General features: G+C 38.0%; 1 protein-coding gene across 1 annotated transcript in view; it reads left to right on the top strand.

Moving 5' to 3' along the window:
* The window catches only part of LOC127852623 (midasin-like), a 93,595-nt gene that overhangs the window by 54,913 nt on the left and 16,779 nt on the right, over positions 1 to 21,903 (top strand). Inside the window, exons 37-48 of the mRNA XM_052386575.1 lie at positions 1,009 to 1,239; positions 1,968 to 2,096; positions 5,776 to 5,935; positions 6,604 to 6,717; positions 7,673 to 7,844; positions 14,152 to 14,268; positions 15,861 to 15,945; positions 17,112 to 17,384; positions 18,331 to 18,521; positions 19,688 to 19,923; positions 20,332 to 20,443; positions 21,147 to 21,229. Of these exons, the coding sequence (XP_052242535.1) occupies positions 1,009 to 1,239; positions 1,968 to 2,096; positions 5,776 to 5,935; positions 6,604 to 6,717; positions 7,673 to 7,844; positions 14,152 to 14,268; positions 15,861 to 15,945; positions 17,112 to 17,384; positions 18,331 to 18,521; positions 19,688 to 19,923; positions 20,332 to 20,443; positions 21,147 to 21,229 (1,903 nt within the window). The remainder of the gene's footprint in view (positions 1 to 1,008; positions 1,240 to 1,967; positions 2,097 to 5,775; positions 5,936 to 6,603; positions 6,718 to 7,672; positions 7,845 to 14,151; positions 14,269 to 15,860; positions 15,946 to 17,111; positions 17,385 to 18,330; positions 18,522 to 19,687; positions 19,924 to 20,331; positions 20,444 to 21,146; positions 21,230 to 21,903) is intronic.

Here is a 21,903-nt window from a genome sequence, read left to right as displayed (position 1 = left end):
TAAAATGTTAAAATTGTTATATGCATTCAAAACATAACACAAGGTTTGCTCATGCCTTGAAAAGTACTTACATTTCATTTTGACCTTTGAACAATATTTCAGTAATTTAAGTATTGCATTGACAAAAACACGAAAGGTACTTTCCTGTCATTTAAATAAAAAATCCGGCTTCAATGCGGTCATCTCCGACCGCGGAACTCTTGTGTTTTTCATTGCGTTATGCGCGCCATTCGCGTAGTCAAAATCAGTCAACAGAATTTTCCTCCCCTCTGACTTTGCCTCAATCACACCCCTGAGAGTTATGGCCCTTTGTATCTTGGAAAAATGCTTTTTTGTGTCCGAGCCATATCTTGGAAGTGCTTTGGCGGATTTCATTGAAACTTGGTATGAGTATATATATGGATAAGAGTATGATGCACGCCAAATGGCATTGTACACCATTGGATAATAAAGGAGTTATGGCCCTTTGTATCTTGAAAAAATGCTTTTTTTGAGTGTCAAATATAACACTTTTGTGTCCAGAAGCATATTGGCGGGGGATATCAATTCAACAAATTTGCTTGTTAGATATGTATTTTTACACATGTGTAGTCCCTTAGAAAGTTAAATTTAATTGAAGACCTTTCGTACTTGATTCAAGTTTTACAGGCTTCATTTCCAACCCTTTGATACTGATGAACAGCAAACAGCATAAAACCTGAACAGACTGCGAGTTACTTGCAGGCTATTCTGGTTTTATGCTGGTTGCAAAAGCCATTTTCACTTTGCTTCTTAGTGGGAAAGGGTTGAACAAGTTTAGTTTATGTTGTATATATTTGTCTTAGATGCAAAAATCAAGTACAATTTCAACATGTAAAAATGTGCATTAACTGTGATATTTACTTTTTGTTATGATCAAAATTGTGTTCTTTAATTGATGACAGCATGCTTTTGAAACATAATTTTAAAATCATGCTTGTATACCGGTTTGGTTTACATCATAATCCTTCAAATTTATTCGAATTTCAGGTTTACAATCTCTACATGTCAGTGTTTGAAGACTTGAAAGAACCCTATCAGTGTTCCGGAGTGTTCCACTTTGACCCTGACAGTGTGCAAGTGGGTCACTCCTTCTTAGAGGTCAAAGATCAAGGTCATCACCATGACAGCAGGGCCAGTTCACTGCAGTTGCTAAACCACAGTTTGGGCCCTCTGGAGTCACTATTGAAATGTGTCGAGATGAACTGGATGGCTATTCTGGTATGTTTTAGTTTATTTTTCTGATATATACATTTTATACAAAAATTAGATGTGTTCCTTGAAATTGGGCTTAATGCATGTGCATAAAGTTCCGTACCAGATTAGCCTGTGCATTCTGCACAGCCTAATCAGGTACAACACTTTTTGCATTAAATGGAGTTTTTCGTATAAAGAAAGTCTCTTCTAAAAGAAAATACAGTTTCAGCGGAAAGTGTTGGTCCTGACAAGCCTGTTTGGACTGCACAGGCTAATCTGGGATGATACTTTACAAACATGCATTAAGCCCAGTTTTCCCAAAATAATGCTCAAATAATTTGAGTGCTGCATTAAAACTTATTTACTCAAAGGACCAACATTGATTCTGGGATTGTCTGATACCCATATAATGTTTTTGACAGGCTGTTTTGGTGTGTTATTTAATTTATTTTAATGCTTCATATACAATTATTTTGCTAGCATTTTCTATCTTACATCTGCTGCTCTGGACACAGGTTGATTCATGATCTTTTTATGTAACCTTTTTATGTAACCTTTCATATAATTAATTTCTTACTTTTGATTTGTTTATTTCATTGATCTTTTCACGGTTTGACATAACAATTGTCAAAGTGGTACTTATAGATTGATTCTCATGACATTGCTTAATATCTGTGTAACTATTCAACCTTACTATGTTAACTATTCCAAAACTTTTGAGCTCAAATATGGTATTTATTATCCTAACCCAGGTTGGTTCCCCATCTAGTGGTAAGTCTAGCACAGTGGAGCTGCTTGCAAGACTGACAGGGAACCAGCTCAATGTTCTGGCTATGAACAGCGCCATGGATACCACGGAACTTCTGGGCGGATTTGAACAGGTGAGCAACCAGTGTGAAACCACTATTGCTAAGGCGTAAAAAAATAATTACGTCAGGAGTGAGTTTTGACAAGAAAAATTAAAACTCCACACCCAAAATACTTATAATAAAACTTATCAGAAATTGTTCCTAATGGTCATCACAGGTACAAATAATTGTTAAATCAATATCTGAATAATAACAAAGTGAAAAATATTCATGTAATAGTGTCTGTTTACACTTAAGCCTGTGATGCCTCTGGAGTCAATTGTTCTACATTTGAACCAAGCATACAGTACAAATTCCATTCCCAACAAGCCCTTTGTTTGTGTAGTCAGGATAAGCACAAGCTATTTTTTTAAATTGAATAAAAACTGAGAGGTGGTTGTACTACACCATCATTTCATAAAATAATGAATGTGTAATTGCATAAGTGTTTTTTTTTTGTAGCAGCTGCTATTTAATAAATATATAATAAGAAATCTGACTTGTATTGTGATCCCATAGCATTTTATTTCAAATGTTTGTATGTCATGTCACAACAAAATATTGGTTCAATTTATTTTACTCAACCTATGTCCATCGTCTTGTGTTATGTTTCGTCAACTTTTACCCAATTACCACTCTAGAGGCCATTTTTTTCGTCCAACCTTTGTGAAACTTGGTAAAAATGTTTATTTTTACAATATCTAGGCTGAGTTTGAATCTGGCATCCGTGCGTTACGACAATATCCATACCAAGTTTGAATCTGGGCTACAAATGTCCAAAAATTAGGTATCCAGGTCCTATATTAGAAAAAAACTTAACCACTATTGTAGCCACATTTATGACTCAACCTTTGTCAGATTGTTTATCTTGGCTATACAAAGTTCACCTGTGGGTCATGAACATCAAATAAATAGATCACCAGGTTAAATCTTGGAAAATCTTGGTACCCCTTTAGATGACACAGTGCTGACTCAATGTTGATAAAAATTGGTCAGAATGTTTATCTTGACCATATCCAGGCTGGATTTTAATCTGGGTCTTCAGTGTCAACAAATCAGGTCAAAAGGTGAATACTCAAAAAAACTTAACTCTAGAAGCCACACTTTATGATTCAATCTTTATGGAACTTAAGAATGTTTATCTTGATATTATCTATGAAATGTTTATATCAGGCTCATGTGCAAATAAATCTATGTCGTTTGGCTAACTATTGTAAAAGAACGCCTAACATTCAAATCATATGAGATAATATTAACATTCCACATCTTTATGTCGTCCTGTTACACTGTTAATTTTTCCGCTGCTTTCCTGGGCTTGTAGGTGAACAGTCCCATTGTTCTATGATAATAGGTGTCTGAATGGTACAAGGCGCCTCATTTGTCAATACAATAGAGCGGGTTTCTTCATTGTTGGCAGCCTCAGATTCTTTTGGCAGTAGTGTTTGACCTTCAGGGTCAAGGTCATTTGAGGTCTCAGCAGAGCTAAAATGATTGTTGAGTATTCCAGTGTTCACTGTGTCCCATTCGCTGTTTATGATTGGATGGTGCGTTGGATTGCCGTAGAATTGCATCATGGGATAGACGTCAGAATAGATTCGCCGCAGCAGGCCGTCTTTGTTTGACATGTCGTGAAGAATGAAGAACACGAAAATGGAGGTCGTTGCAGGGTGGCACCAGGATAAAATTGTCAAGGCTTTGTAAAGAGGCTTGGGATACGTGAAATTATGGTCAATGATTGTTAGCAGGAAGAGTGGGTACCAGAAAAGCACGAACGTAACCGCCATTGAAGAGAGTATTTTGATTCTGCGTAAATATAAGTGACTGCAGAGGTTGTTACTATGGCAACTTTTCTGCACAGATTTCGGGTCAACGTCAATGTCTTGCTTGGAGAACACGTCTCGAAGCAAGGAGCGGTGAATTAAAGCCCATTTCAGGCTTTTCGCTTTGTACTTTATCCGGCAAAACATGGATAGAAAATGCAGCAGTGTCAAGAATATGGCCATCGAGATAAGAATAATCCACAGAATATGTAAGACTAGGTTACTTGGTGTGCCGTACGAGAATATGCAGCTTCCTACTTCGGGGATGTATTCCGGTTCTTTCGGCAGAAATGCCACTCCCATATGTATCAGTATGCATGTAAACCACAGCACAATTATTCCAAACACCACGCAGAAATGGTTTTTGTCCCTATTCGCTGAAGGTCTCTGCATCTCGCACTCTTCATTGACGACTATCGCAAGAAGGTTGTACGCTGCGAGGGTCACGAACAACACGTATGTTACCCCTACAGCGCTGCAAGCGGGAATGGCAGTCATGTTTAGGAGATAAATGCCGTACAGGAAACCATAGAGACCTCGAATTAAGTCTAGAAAGCACTGGTGGCAGATGAATGCTATTGACGACCTGCGGAACTTTTTGAACGAGAGAATCATTACGATGGCTACTGTGTTACCAAGGCAACCTAGTGCAGTAATTCCCAGCATGATGTAGGTCACTGCTTTATTGTGGTCAGGCTGATGGTTGCTATAGTGTTGTGTTGTGTTGTTCCAATCCATCTTGCAAACTGAAAATACACACACAAAGGATTATATTGAAATCTTTAAGTCAATTTAAGAATGCACAATTTATTCGTTGCAATGGTTTTAAACTTCTTAACTCAACTTCTAACATTTTCATACTTTTTCTTCAATGCATTTTATTTATAATTACATGTATGCATATAAATTAAAAATCTTGATTTATTTAACGATGCACTGTATCATTAAGGGACAATCCTATGTTTTTTTTTATTGTTTCCTTTTATTTTTGGAAATATCTTTGATTGGTTTTATTGTATTATTTGTCCTAAAAAATATTGTTACTAATACAATAAATTTGCACTTGCATTATCATGATTTATTATGTGTAATGGTCTTAGTAACCTGTAATTCAAATATGCTTAAATTCTGGCAAACATGTATTGAAAATTGACATTGAATTCTGGCAAACATATATTGAAAATTGACATTGAATTCTGGCAAACATGTATTGAAAATTGACATTGAATTCTGGCAAACATGTATTGAAAATTGACATTGATTACGCCCATTAAAAACTGATTTCATCCTTCATATGAGATAATAACATGCTCCTTTAGCAGTTATTGTAGTCAAAATTGGGCCATCCAGTTAGCACTTTGAACTTTGAACCAGGCTTGCTGAATCCTAAGTTTTATATAGGAGGACTTGTTTCATGGTCTGGCTCACTATTAATTAATGCAAGGCATGGAAAGGAACAATGGAAAAGGATAAGGAAAAGACAGAAAATCAAAATACCGGTATTATTTAACTGTTCAAGCACATAAATCCTAATTACCTTTAAAATATAAAAGTAAAACTTGTATCTTTGTGATAATGCTGTCAAGTTGTCAGTACTATATTAACTCAGGTTCAAGCCATAGTATTAGCGCTACATAGGCAAACTTACTCAATGTTGCATTTTATTTAATTTAAAAAAATATTATTTTTTTTTTATAAAAGCCTTAAATTGGGAATTCTTGAGACAGCAATTGGGAAATTTGTATTTTTTCGTATTTGCAAAAGTTCCATTTCCAGTACTTTAATAAAAAGAAGGGAAAACATCTCTGAATTTGTTTTCTTTTCAGTGACAAAAAACATTTGTTGACACAAAAAACAAACTATTGCACTAAAATAACTATATTTAACCACAGGCAGATGAGAGTAGGCATATTGAAGAGATCCTTGACGCTGTCAAGGGCATGGTGACTGACATTTGCAACAAGCAGCTGCTGCTTGGTAACCAGGACTCCCTAGCAACGCTCACAAAGGTGCATGAACTGTGGAAACAGTGTCTGAACAAGCCAAGAACAGGTAAATGTTTATGCAAATATATACTTGCTACTAAATGTAGAGTGATATCTTATTTACTACAATAGTGCCTATTGAATTACATCACTATTTTTTAAGGAGAATAAGTGTATAGCACTAACATTCTTATTTCTTGATTTCTGTATTCAGTCAATGTGTTTGTCATCGCCATGCTATTATTTTTTTTTAAATGTCTCATTTTTTAGCTCGGCTGTTTTCGGAGAAAATAACCAGCCAAAAAAATATGGCATCCCTTGGGGTTCTATTATTTAAAGGGTTGTATATTTCTGTCCATGACCATGTTATATATTATGTTTGAGCCTCACTCTGGAAAAAATGGGTTTTTTTCCTTAGAAGAGATCCCTTTAACCCTTTCAGTGCGGGAACCGAATTTTGAAGGCCTTTGCAAACAGTTTGGATCCAAACTGTTTGCTATTCTGATAGTATTCTTTGAAAAAAATCGAAGAAAATGCTAATTTTAGAAATTCAGCAGACGACATATTAGCAAAAGACAAATTACCCAGCATGCAAAGGGTTAAACAAAAATACAATCAAAGCTAAAGGAGTTGTTTGCGGACTGCACTGGCTAATTTTGGACAGCAGTTTACGTACATGCATTAAGCCCTGTTTTACCAGAGCGCGGCTCATTTCATTCTTCCTATATTCAACAGCTGGCACTCTGTCAAGTGTGGACGAGCTCCACCAGAAGAGAACTCAAGTATCGGACATCTTAACAATCCTGAATATGTGCAAGAAGATCGCAAGAAATTTCCCGGAAAACTCTGGTTAGTTTATTTTATTATAATAAAATTTTTGAAGATCGCAAGAAATGTGTGATTCTCTAAGCTTCTAGGAATAGCTTTGAATTATAAACTTCCAAAATCTAAGTTTTACAATATGTCTTGCTATGCCTAACTACTGGTACTGTGCCTACATTTCAAGTTACAGCTGTTTTTATAAAAATCAAAGCGCTGAAGGCACTGAAGTTGTTCGCTATTGCATAATCTTAGATGCACTTCAGTTTTTGAAAATTATGTTTTAGCTTTTTATATCGCAAGTTTGAAATGAACACAACCCATTCAAATTGATAGAGTGTGTCTTAAAGCACAGGTCGAGATGTGTGTGCACTGTTTATCCTCATATTTATGTTATAGAGATTACTTAGACAAAATAACAACAATATGTCTCTTTTTTTCAGAAATTGGTTGCTGCACTGGCAACCATCTTTAGAATTTTGTTTCCTTGCTGAAAAATAACAAGCCTATAATCATGTACATGTTGTGTTATGTTTATCTAATACTGTATCTATTTTCTTTAAATTATTGAGCAATAATTTTTCCAACATGACAGACTTTTAATGGAGCATTAAGCCCCATTTTCCCTGAAAGCAGCCAATATGTACAGATTTCAATGATAAACCTGCAAATGTCGTCGCACAAGCTGTTATAAACACTAGACTGGCCAATATCGTTGAACAAGCTCTTAAACCTTATACATGCTGTCTGTTACAGTGTACCAGTGGTTAAGTATAAACAGGCAGTGGTTATCGTTACTAGCTGCAGTTGTCGTCCCTAGCGTAGTTAAAGCAGACTGATTTGCAAAACTGCCTCTCTACTTTAGCGTGAGCTAACGCTCACACTAATAACAGTTTAATTTTCATGTATATTGTAATAAAGGTACTAATAATCAATAAATTATGAAATCAGTTTACAGTTAACACATTATGATAAATATTTTCAGGAATGCTGTCACAGATTTCAGCCATTAAGAAGAGGTTGATAAAACTAAAAGGGAAGCTCTCATTGGCCGTTGCTGGTCAAGGGGGCGGGGCGTTTGAGTGGGTGGACAGTGTCCTTGTAAAATCCCTGGTGCAAGGTCAATGGCTGATGATTGACAACGTGAACTTCTGCAGGTGAGACTTAAACCTGGGCTCATAGCTGTCCAAAGGTCTTAAGGGTATTCCTAACTTAAGTTGCAATTATGCATTTAAATCAATAAAGAACAATTTTATTTGCAATCGGTACATGCACATTTGACAGAGATAAATCACATGTAGTGAAATAAAGCAAATAGATATTGGGTATGGCTTAAATCATTCAATGTCTTGTTCTTATCTTTTAATATAATTGGGTGGTCCCAATACTGCTCAGAACGTTATGGATAGAACGGATAAAGAAAGGTTATTGTCGTAATTTGGCGCGACGTCACATGACGTCGCTACTATTGTTGTTGTTATTGTTGCTTTAACGTACAAATAAATAGGTCGAACCTGGATTGAATTACGTTTCTTTCAAGTACATTTGCAATAACTATACGATCGCCGATATTGGTGCCGTGAGATAAAAGAATACGAGAATGAATTTGCAAAAACTACAAACGCTCCGAGATGGCAATAAACGGGTTTTTCAGTGATATTTGGACACTCTGGCAGACGCCTATACGCTATCGCTTATGGAATTTATTGCCACACTCGACGCTCTGGAGAAGAAAATCACGCAAGTTTCGTTGCTCAACGAGGACATATTGTCAAAATTGGATACAGAAGGCATTGAAGAGGAAATATTAGCCACCGACGCGTACATGTTGGAAATCGACAACAAACTTCGCACGTTGTGCACGGTACGAAGTGAGAAAGAGGGCGGCCTCCAATCTTCAAGTGTCGTTACAATGCCGCGATCCGAACTTTTGGTTCACAAACCAAGCGCCCACTCCGAGGAACCCATCAGTGAGAAACATGCACAACTAAACCTTCAGAACAACAGCCAAACGCTAAGTGATATTTCGTATGTTTCCAACACTTCACAGTACCACCGACTTCCGAAACTCTCTCTGCCTACATTTAATGGTGATATTTTACAATGGCAAACATTGTGGGACTCGTTTGAAACAACTGTGCATTTACATACAAATCTCTGTTGGAATGCGACGCGTCTAGAACTATTGATGGTTTCGCTTTGACAAACGCTAATTACAAACGGGCTATTGAACTGCTGAAAGAACGATATGGACAGCAACACAAAATCACCCACGCAATTATGCAGGCACTGCTTCAATTACCGGCTCCTCTCTACAACCTGCAGAGTGTTCGAAGTTTTTATGACAAAATGGAGACACACATCCGGAACTTGGAATCCATCGGCCAACAGCAGGACACGTATGGCGATCTGCTTGTTCCGGTTATATTAGAGAAGCTACCGGCAGACATTAAGCGAAACCTGGCCCGAGAACGAGGAGATACTAACTGGAAGCTGTGTGACCTCCGCCGCGCTATCTACAGAGAGCTCGACATCATGGAAGCCGGAAATGCATCGTATCCGGAAGTCGCCCAGTTCATGAAAACTGCGTCATTCTACGCAGGGGTGAACCACGCTAAGAAGGCTAAATTCGACAAGAGCGAATCCTTGAATGTGAAGAAACAAACATTTTCTTGTCCATTCTGTCACGAGAAACACAAACCCACAGAATGTTCGAAATATTGCAGCCCTTCCGAGCGAATAAGCGTAGTCAAAAAGGACAAGCTGTGTTACAATTGTCTTGGTAAGCATCAAGTTTCACTTTGCAGATCGCGTGGTCGTTGTCAGCAGTGTCACCGGAAACACCACACGAGTATCTGCAGCGCCAGCAGCGATGACAAAACTAGACATGAAAGCACACCGGAAACATCGTCTTTGAGACCGGAAGCTACTGTTTTCCACTCTTCTATGAAATACACACACTCTGGTGTTCTTCTAAAGACGGCAATTGCTACTGTAGGTATCAAGGAGACGGCCGTCGATGCAGCTATCCTCTTCGACGAGGGCTCCCAGAAGTCTTGCATTACGCAGCAGCTGGCAGACCAACTACAACTTCCGTTTGATGGTATTGAAATGTTTAACATTGCGTCATTCGGTGGAATCACAACGAGAGTCCAACACGTTGATCGCAGTACAATTTACGTGAAAACAGACGACAACGGAATGATCCCATTGAGCGTCCTGGTTGTTCCAACAATAGCGAAACCCATTGACACAAGCCTAGTGTCAGTTGCAGCAACATTTCCCTATCTCCGACGGTTGAAATTAGCCCAACAAGTCTCAGTCGATTCAATGCTAGACATTGCCCTTCTTAAATAGCGCAGACCACTACTGGGACTTGGTTGAAGACACTGTTATTCGCGGGAACAGTCCTACAGCTGTGAAGTCAAAGCTAGGCTACCTACTGTCGGGTCCTGTTCATACGGGGACTACATCAAAAACCACAGGCAAGAGTCACATGATGAACGTGATCGCAACCCGCCCGCCGAACGACTCAATACTTGAGCGATTTTGGAAACTTGAAAGCATGGGTGTCACGTCAGATGGTCAGGACCAGAAAGAGCTGGACTACATACAAGAGTACCAAGACAAGTGCATTGCATTTCGTGACGGACGTTATGAAGTCAAATTACCATGGAAACAAGACCACGCACCATTACCCACTAACTTTGAAATTGCCCTAAAGCGGACAATGGGCACTATTCATAGACTCCGTCGTGAACAAGAAATGCTTCAACAGTATCATGAAGTTATCAAGGAACAGGAAAGACGTGGTTTTATAGAGAAAGTTTGTGTCGATAAGGAGTCACCGTCTCAAACAGTCCACTACATTCCATACCATCCAGTACGGAAAGACTCATCTACAACCCCTGTTCGTGTAGTCTATGACTGTAGCTGCCGAAAGTCTGCAAGTCACCCTAGTCTAAATGATTGCTTGGAGTCAACCCTGCCTCAACTGAATGACTTGACAACGCTGCTTGTACGATTTCGAATGCAAAAGTATGCCGTTACTACAGATATAGAAAAGGCGTTTCTGCACGTCGGCCTCCACGAAAATGACCGAGACATGACCAGATTTCTTTGGTTCGAAGATCCTTACGATACGCAGGATAAAGTCGTAGTGTATCGCTTCAAAGCTGTGTTGTTCGGCGCGACCTGTTCACCTTTCATTTTGAACGCCACACTTTTAAAGCACCTACGCCAGAACAAAGACTGTAACGCTGTAAACGTGATTGAGCGTGATCTTTACGTCGATAAAGTCATTTCGAGTTTTGAGTCTGAAACAGAAGTGTTGAAGTATTTTCATGAATCTAGAACTTTGATGTCAAAAGCTGGCATGAACCTTAGATCATGGTCGTCAAACAGCGAAGCACTTCAGAAAGTAGCTTTACGGGAAAACGTCCTAGATGAAGAAGACGTCACCAAGGTTCTCGGTCTACGGTGGAAGACGGAAAGTGATACAATGCAGTTTGTCATAAGGAACATTCCAGAAGTACCTGAGGTCACAAAAAGAATGATACTGAAGTTTTCGTCTCAGATCTACGATCCTCTTGGCCTACTCAGTCCTGTTACAGTGAGGGCTAAGATTATGCTGCAGGATATTTGGAAAGGAAACTATGATTGGGATACGCCTCTGCCATCTGCTATTCAAACATCGTGGTCCAACATTGCTGCTGATCTCAACACAGCAACGGAGATGACAGTCAAACGCCAGTTCCTATCCAGCACGGATGATGGCAAAGAAACGAAGTCACCAAAAGAGCTTCATGTGTTTGTTGACGCTAGCATGAAGTCATATGGTGCGGCAACATACGTATAGAATGGGACAGGTACATGCCTAGTGATGGCGAAAAACCGGGTTGCACCGCTGAAATCGTTGACATTACCACAATTGGAACTAATGGCTGCCTTAGTAGGGGCAAGGTTAGCTGCACATATTCAGCAGGCAATTATGGCGGACAAGATAACGTACTGGTCTGATAGCCAAATTGTTCTTCAATGGTTATCAAGTACAAAGGTGCTGAAACGATTTGTCGCAAATCGAGTGTGTGAAATTAAACAACTGACTAAATTTTATGAATGGAGATATTGCCCTACGAAAGACAACCCTGCTGACCATTTGACACGCGGGATATGTTCTGAAAACCTTTTACACAACAGGTTGTGGCAAGAAGGTCCTCGATGGCTTAATGACAGAGGTCGTTGGCCGACATGGATTCCCAGCAATTCGCATGTTAACACAGTAATGAACGAGCCTATGCCAACGCAACAAAGAAGTGAAATCTTGAACTCAAATATTTTGAATGTGATTGACATAACGAGATACAGTTCATACAAAAGGTTACTTCGTGTGACAGCATTTGTACTGAAGTTCGTAGCAAGATGTAGACGAGAACTTGAACAGAACGCATGCAGTGGTTTGTCAGTACAGAATGTATACAAGGCTGAAACCCTATTGATTAAGCATTGTCAAGAAATGGAGTTTCGAAATGAAATTACTAGCTTACATTCCGGACAAAGTAAATTACCACTAGTAAAACAACTCAGTTTATTTCTGGATGATCGTGGGATTCTTCGATGTCGAGGGAGAATACACAATGCGCCAGTTGACGAAGACGCCAAATTTCTGTTCCTGTTGCCTAAGAAGCACGTGCTCACTCGACTCATAATCCAGGAAACACACGCCCGCCATCTTCATGCAGGAGTGATGCTACAGTAACCCATTTATGACAGAAGTTCTGGGTTCCCGCGATCCGTCAATGCGTACAAGCCACCCTTCGCCAGTGCGTCACATGCCACCGCATTTCCGGGAGACCATATGTGGCCCCAGACCCACCCCCATTACCGAAGGCAAGAGTTCAAGATTCTGCGCAATTTACAGTAACAGGAGTGGATTTCACTGGCGCTCTTCACATTAAACAGACTACCGGAAGTGACATGAAGGCCTACATATGTCTGTTTACATGTGCTGCAACGAGGGCTGTTCACCTAGAAGTTGTTACCAGTCTGTCAACAGAATCATTTCTTCAAGCGTTTAGAAGATTTACAAGTCGGAAGTCTTTGCCTAAAATTATGATTTCTGACAACGCCACAACATTCATCGCAGCTTCTAGAGAGCTTATGAATCTAAGATATTCAACCTCAGTTCAAGACACACTGAGCAACCTAGGAGTCGAATGGCGATTCATTCCCCAGAGAGCCCCTTGGTACGGTGGGTGGTGGGAGCGTCTTATTGGACTTACTAAGACAACCCTAAAGAAGATACTCGGACGTGCCTACATCAACCTCGAGATATTACAGACGATCATTACGGAAATCGAGGCTGTCATTAATGATCGTCCTTTGTCACACACGTCTTCCGCAATCGATGATCCGGTTCCTTTGACACCTGCACATCTACTTTACGGTCGTCGCATTACGTCACTTTCGCATGGTGAGACTTCTTGAGTCACTGATGGACTATGGACACCAGCGAGCCATGACACTATACACGCTATGGCTAAGAAGAGAGCGCACATCATCCAGCAGTTCTGGGGTCGCTGGAAGAAAGAGTACCTGACAGCCCTTCGTGAGCGACATCGTGTATCCGGAACCAACGCCCAGACGATTCGGGTCGGTGATGTCGTCCAGATACATGACGAGACATCGAGATGTGATTGGAAAATAGCTGTAGTGACTGACGTGTTGACCGGAAATGATGAACTTATTCGCGCTGCATGTGTGCGCACAAGCAATGGTCTGTCCACAAATAGACCTATAACAAAACTATATCCACTCGAAGTGAGCGAGTTGACAAACAATACTCAGTGAAAATAGTGTAATACGATAGACATTGAAGAGTGTGGTGTAATTTCTAATCAACATTGACATGTATTATAAAATAGTGTTTATGTTATGTTAATATTATGTAAGTATTCACTTTGCTTTCTTTGCGCGGACCCGAGAATGTCGTAATTTGGCGCAACGTCGCATGACTTCGCTGAGCGAACTGTAATGTCATTATAGACGTCACTACTATTGTTGTTGTTATTGTTGCTTTAACGTACAAATAAATAGGTCGAACCTGGATTGAATTACGTTTCTTTCAAGTACATTTGCAATAACTATACGATCGCCGATAGTTATATATAGTCAAATCTCTCAGCTGAATACCAACACAGATTTCAAACTGTGATTTATTGTGGTTGAAATACCCAATTATTGTAGTAATAAGATCTATAGATACATAATAAAGTAAAATATACATTCCACGAGCACCATGCAGTTTCACATATAAATAAAAATAAGTGAATTGTTTACAAACGAAATAGTTTCCAGTGAAATAAACGTGATGAACTTAAGTTTTGATTGATGCCATTTTTGATCGCATGGAATAAGGTTTGGTGGACATGGGCTTTAACAACACTCTATAATTCTTGTTTTCAGTGCCTCAGTTCTGGACAGGCTCAATGCCCTGTTGGAGCCCCACGGGGTTCTCAGTATTAACGAGCGAGGGGTCATTGACGGGGAAATTCCAACTATAAAGCCGCACCCAAACTTCAGGTACAAGTATACCTTTATATTTAAAAATATTGCTGTCTTCAAAGTTGAAGGTTTCAAGGAATGTAGAATCTTTATTTTTAATGGCCCGTCACCTGGATTTAACAAAATCTATAGTAACTAAAACACTGTATTATGTGAATTGGGAATAAGACATCAAACTGGGAATGGACATCATTTTGGTGATTTTCTCAAACAAAACTATTCATTTCATGATCTACATATATTTTTGTAATATATTATCTATAATTTAAGCTTAATAACAAATTTTCCATGACTTTTTCATTAACAGTGATTGAATTTGTATCAATTAAAGTGTATTTTTAAACCGTGTCCATGCGCGGCATGGACACAGTTTCATTTCATGAGGATTTTTTTTTTAATTAATAAAAAATCCAGTTTTGAAGTAAAATCAATTTAAATGATGCTATTATACATGCAAGTATATGTTTTAATTATAATTTTTAAAACTAGATAAATGCAACATATAAAACTGCATATTATGCACTTTTGATAAAACACAATTTATTCCCAAATTGATGTCTTATTCCCAATTCACATAATACAGTGTTCTAAAGATAATAAAATAAAATGTTCACAATCTTCATAAACATTCACTGACTAAGATGTATACCTTTGACCTCTAAGTGCGGTCATCACACCTTTTGTAATTACGGTTAAAATTTGCTTTCAACTCAGAATTCAAGATAAATTTAAAGAAAACACATTAAGTTATAGTTTGCATTCAGCAAGTGCGTGTCTGTAAAACTACTACAAATATTCTATTGAAACACATGTCATGGTCATGTATGGTCACAAACCATGGCCCATAACTCTGACCTGCAATTCCCTCAGAATTATGCCCCTTCTTGTACATTTTGCACTGAGGAAATAGAGGTCAACATTTGCATCCAACAACTCAATCTCTAGCTGATATGGAGATCTAACAAGGATTGCATTTAGGGCAGGTTTGGGCAAGGTCATTATTGCTAAAAATATTTATAATGTGTGCACTCAAAAGCTTCATTTAGGAGGCAGATATTTTGCGGATATTTTTTGCATTGTGGGTCTGTGAGGTTGAGGTCGCCGTTGCTTAAAATAGAAAAAGAGTTTCAGCATGATAATAAGTTAATATGGGTTTATTGTGCTGGAGCCTAGATGCAGACTTTGCTTTCTGAGATAATTCAAATAAACTTAATTATTTGGTAATAAGTATGAAAATCTAGTTTTCTCGGAAATTTCTTATTTTAATTGATAGGATGTAAGCTTTAAGTTTACACATACTAAATAGTACAACAATTATTCAACATCAAATATGTCTTTTTGGTTATTATATGAGGTTACTGACATTATAATGTACATTCTTCAAACCCAGAGAAAGAATAATCAAGCGAGCTGTCTTGAAACGGCTGTTACTTTTGGGGACATTAACCTTAGGAGGCCTGTTTGTAATTAAATCCAAACAGCAGCGTGTGAGATTTCTTTTATAAATATTGCCTGAAATTTGCATAAATAGGTGTTTTATTATATATAAATCCAAGAAACAGTGTGTCAAATATAATAATACAATATTTCCCTTATGTTTATTGTCCTAGGTTGTTCCTGTGCATGGACCCAAGGCATGGAGAAATCTCAAGGGCCATGAGGAACCGTGGCATTGAAATCTACCTGCCAGGAGAGGCAAGACACCTTTTTGTTCATATAAGCATTTTTATGAGAAAACTGGCCAAAATGCACATGGATATCACTTTCTGCTTTTATGGCATTTGTTATTCAAAGGAAGTCTCCTCTCATCAAAAAATCCAGTTTAGGTGAAAAGGGTCGTCCCTGATTAGCCTGTGCAGACTACACCAGGACAACAATTCATCCTGTCACATGCATTTAAATCAGCCCGATAACCAGGTAACCTAATATCCCAAAATATTAGGCTAGATGACCACGTGACCTCGAATATCCGTCAGTTGCTATCCGCGCATGCGCATGCATTAACTTTCTATTAATAAAATATACTTTTTTTCTATTTATAAAATACCAAATACATGTAAAGAACTGTTTGTTTAAACATTTTTATTTAAACAGCATAATTTCGTCTTTCTGTATTGAATTAATAACGAGTAACTCGATTTCTGTGTGTCTTAACAAGATGGAAGCTAGCCTAAGCACTTTGCCTGACGTGACGTCACCATGTTTTTTTTCGCGCGTGATGTTTACCATATTAAACATTGAAACATAAAATACTCTAAAACTAGATATTTTAGAAACATTTTAACGAATGTTGTTAATGTGACAGGATAAATAGAATAATAGGTTGGTGACGGCTCACCCAATAAATTCCTCCGACTTGCCAGATCACCATTCTCCATCCACGTCACCAACCTATTATTCTCTATTTACGCACATGCATTAAGTCCAGTTTTTCCGGTTTGATAGCAAGAACGTGACATCTACAATATATAAATAAACTTCTTAAGGCTTCCAGTGTGTCATTTTTTAGTTGAAATTCCACAACGAAATCTTGGAGTTTTTACCTCAGAGCTGACTTTTTGAATGTGTTGTTTTTTTCTTTTTATAATTTGTTTAAAACAATTTATCTTAATTAAGTATTAATATACTTAAAATGAATAATTCCATAAATAAAAGGCAGTCTCATTGTTCAATGAAAATGGAAAGAAAGGAAAAAGAATCGGATTGATCACCTTGTGAAATTACATTTTTTTTGTGGGATTACAGACTACAGCAATATTGGTTTTGGTCTACTTCCATGAGATTATATATTTATGCGTGGGTTAAAAAGAATTCAAATGTACATACATATGCTGCTTTAATACCTTTGTTTCCATTTACAGGAAGATGGCCATAGCTATGAAACATTTGACCTAAAGCTGATAGCCAATGGGATGGGTTTGCATTCCCAGGTGTTTTTTGATTGGCTTATGGAGCTTCACAATCTCCTTAAGGAAGAGTTACCCAGGGGAGACAAACCTGGTGTGTCTAGCTTCCTGCAAGCATGTGCCCAGGTTACACACCACCGTGACCACGGTTATGACCTTGACGGATCACTTCGATTGGCTTGCTACTGTGTGTATGTACAGAGGCAGAGGCATACCCAGACAAAGAAGGTAAGTTCCAGTTGATACATAAAAACTTTGTTCACTAAATGGTAACTTGTGAAAAAAAAAATGTATCCAAAAGAACTGTTTACTTATGAACGGGTATAAACAATAAAAAGAAAATGAACACATGCTTTACTGTTACATGACAATTTTTTCCAATAGACCATTTCACAATATATACTATCGTCTTCTTAATGTTAATTTTAAAACTTTTTAATTCACATTTATATAAAAACACGTGTTTAACAGGTATTCTGGTGCTCACATTATTTACATAATGTACCTTTCAAGCTAGAAATGTTACTTTAATACTATATCTGGGAAATTGACCAGTTGAATTTACCAATCATTTGTTTAAACAGATTGTGGTAAACAAAATCACATGGCTGTTTGATCCAATGGATTTACTGTTAAACGAAGAACAGACAGCCAAAAGGAGTAGCTTTAAATTCATGTTGACTTGTGAAATATTTAATTGTTGTTAAGGAGGTTTAATTTTGCCCCTGGTAGGTTGGCATATAGCATTTGAACTGTGTCCGTCCGTCCGTCCGTCTGTCTGTCCGAAAACTTGGCCATAAATTTTGCCATATTGAAGATAGCAACTTGATATTTGGCATGCATGTGTATCTCATGGAGCTGCACATTTTGAGTGGTGAAAGGTCAAGGTCAACCTTCAAGGTCAAAGGTCAAAAAAACAAATCAAAGGGAAGTAACAAGCTTTTAAGGAAGATAATTTCTTTTTACCATTTGGCAGGTACAGATCATTTTTACAAGGGAAGTAATATTTTTTAAAGGGATATAATCAAAAACAAAAATAAATAAATCAAAGCGGCGCAGTAGGGGGCATTGTGTTTCTGACAAACACATCTCTTGTTTTGCTAGCATTGCTGTGCAAGGCTAATTTCAAATACTATGGCATTTTATGAGTAATGATTCTACATCTCTTATATAGATTGCAACAGACATTCTGGAGGGCCACCTTAAAGAGTGGAATTCCATTTCTGCTAATGCCAGAAACCCAGAACTTGGTCTAGTGCCAATATGCCTGCCAGATGCTGATATGGTTATCAGTGACCCTTCTGCTGCCATGGTGATAAGAAACACTGCCATGTTTGTATATGTGGTAGAGACATACAAAAGCATGTAGGTATCCATTTAAGTTTTAAATAGCTACAATTATTTGGAATAAGGCATTGCTTTACTTACATTTTTCTTTGCTAAAAAACTTAACATTGTAATGTTTCTATATATATATACAATTGTTAGTTATACCCCCCTTCGAAGAAGAGGGGGTATATTGCTTGGCTCTTGTTGGTTGGTCTGTCGGTCCGTCCACCAGGTGGTTGTCAGACGATAACTCAAGAACGCTTGGGCCTAGGATCATGAAACTTCATAGGTACATTGATCATGACTCGCAGATGACCCCTATTGATTTTGAGGTCACTAGCTCAAAGGTCAAGGTCACGGTGACCAGAAATAGTAAAATGGTTTTTGAATGATAACTCCAGAACGCATACGCCTAGGATCATGAAACTTCATGGGTAGATTGATCATGACTCTCAGATGACCCCTATTGATTTTGAGGTCACTAGGTCAAAGGTCAAGGTCACGGTGACCAGAAATAGTAAAATGGTGTCTGGATGATAACTCAAGAACGCATACGCCTAGGATCATGAAACTTCATGGGTAGATTGATCATGACTCGCAGATGACCCCTATTGATTTTGAGGTCACTAGGTCAAAGGTCAAGGTCACGGTGACCCGAAATTGTAAAATGGTTTTCGGATGATAACTCAAGAACGCATACGCCTAGGATCATGAAACTTCATAGGTAGATTGATCATGACTTGCAGATGACCCCTATTAATTTTGAGGTCACAAGGTCAAAGGTCAAGGTCACGGTGACCCGAAATAGTAAAATGATTTTCAGATGATAACTCAAGAACTATTTTGCCTAGGATCATGACACTTCTTAGGTACATTGATCGTGACTCGCAGATGACCCCTATTGATTTTCAGGTCACTAGGTCGAAAGTCAAGGTCACAGTGACAAAAATCGTATTCACACAATGGCTGCCACTACAACGGACAGCCCATATGGGGGGCATGCATGTTTTACAAACAGCCCTTGTTTTACTTTGTGTCCCTTCCAAAGAGCATTCCTTAAAAACTAAAGAAGATTTTGTTGTGGACAAAAGTGTGCAACATATGAAGTTTAAACAATTTCATCACACCTCATTTGTCTCATCGTTTAGCACGTACGCTTTCATTATTATAATGATCGAAAATGATGGAATCTGTTCTTACAGAGAACACCAAGACATCATGTTAAAAGCATCAGTGAATCTTGCTCTGAGTTTAGCTTCTGAAGGAAACTTGTTGCTGACGATGGACTGGTTACAAAACTTCTGCCAGAAAAAGGAATTGGATCAGTCAGATGTATACAAATATGTTGTAACCAGTCTGCAAAACATTGGCCAGCACATGGTGACCTTTAAGGTCAAGGACAAACTTGAAAAGGTCTTGGGGTCAAGATCAAGGCCAGGTTTGTCCATTTGTGTAGAAATCCACACATTTTTCTGAATACTGGTTATTTATTTGGCAATTTGGGCTCTTACAACTAAAAAGAATAGAAGAAGTTGACATTCAACATTGTTTTTTTATACTGATAAAAAATATCTTTATATGATCTTTTAATAATAATACTTTTTGCATTTTAATATATTCAAGACATGCACATTTGTACCATGAATGTTCACCAAATAGATGAATTTGAATCAGTTGTGAACACGTTTATGACTTAACATTTTAAATTATATAAAAAATACTTTGAAGGATTTTGAAGGATTTTGAAGGATTTCAGAGACATCCTCAGTCGCTTGCAAGACTTTCAAGATCAGTTAAAACCATGTTGATGTTCATAAGATTCTTAATTCATCATTTTAATTGCTAGATTTTACGCTGGATTTACAATGGAATCTCCAGCTACTAGAGAGGCTGCTGTTTTCCAGCACGTTTGAGGACGTAAGTCTGGTACGAAGGGAGCTGGTTACCCTATTCAACAGGTAGACCTTTTTTTTTTTAAAGTTTAGATGGTGCACATGCTTTAGTTTAGACCTTCAAGTTGTTTTTTTAGCTCGATTGCATTTAATGTACTTACTTCTTATTTGAAATGCTCTCGAGTCCTTTTCCTGGGCCAAGAACCAGTACTTGGTGTCTCTGGGGGAGAACTAAAAAACACTCCCATGGGGGTGATCGAACCCGTGACCTCCCAGTGGCTAGGCGGACACCATATCCATAATACCATGGCAACCTGGGCGACATGCTCATGTTTTTTTTGTGCACTGTTGTGCTATTTTGCTAAGTATCATTATTTGTGGTGTTTATTGCACAGTATAAGTTGCTGGTTGTTCTTGTGTTGATAGTGTGTGTTTTTAGCTGTTAATTTTGTTTGAGATAATTTGTTTCTATTAGGGACATAAACTTATATGTAAAAACTATGTCAAATGGTTAAATGAATCTTCCAATACTTATTTTGATATTAGATGACTTCCCTGACTTCTATTGTAAATCCCAAAATGGTCAATTTTTATTAACAAACATTTTCTAAATGGTACAATGTAAGTCTAAGTGGAATCATTATGCACTGATTAACTGTCTAAACAAAAAACATGCCTCAAACTTAATTGCAAGAAAAACAAAGTATTTTAGAACTTACTGAACATATTTTGGGAGGCATGCTCCAGTCTATTTCATTATTTGTTGCAGACTTCACTGCCAACAGAGGATACAGGTGGACCTGTGTCTGCTGCAGAAACACGTAGACAGAATGCAAGCTGCTCTGCAAAAAGGTAGTAACCCTTTCCCACTCACAAACAAAGCGAAAATGGCTATATTCAACCAGTGTTAAGCCAGAACAGTCTGCAAGCAACAGTTTTATGTCGTTTAATGCTCATCAGTATCTTTGAATTGGAAATGAAGCCTTTAACACTTTAATCTTGTAAGAAAGGTCTTCAATATAATTTCATTATATTTGGGACTACAAACGCGTCAACATACTCATCTGAGTGGTAAATTATTTTAGTCAACTTAGTCATGGCAGGTTAATAGTTACATTTGTGGTATAGCTGTTAATTTAAGCTTGATTGCTATAAACACCCAAGGATCATTCAGGCACATATGGGTCCTTTTCCTGGGTTTCCAGACCACAAGATCTGATTTCTACACTTTTCGCCCTTCAGACTGCGGCATGCTAAATATGTTTTGTAACTGGTGAAGTTCGGTTGGCGGATTAATTTATTAAATTACTTTCATAGACGTTGTTCTTAAGGTACAATGTCTGAGATCATGAAAATGTTTTTAAGTAGTAACTGTTGTCAGTTAACCCTTTCCCCCATAAGAAGCAAAGTATAAATATTTTTTGCAACCAGCAAAAAAAAACAACAACAGGTTTTATGCTGTTTTTATGCTGTTTCAATTTGCTTCTCATCAGTATCTAAGGGTTGGAAATGAAGCCTCAAAAACT

Source organism: Dreissena polymorpha, chromosome 12 (genome assembly GCF_020536995.1).
Source record: "Dreissena polymorpha isolate Duluth1 chromosome 12, UMN_Dpol_1.0, whole genome shotgun sequence".
NCBI lineage: Eukaryota > Metazoa > Mollusca > Bivalvia > Myida > Dreissenidae > Dreissena > Dreissena polymorpha.
Note: the sequence above shows the minus strand (reverse complement) of the source record. Positions and strands in the feature narration are given on the sequence as shown.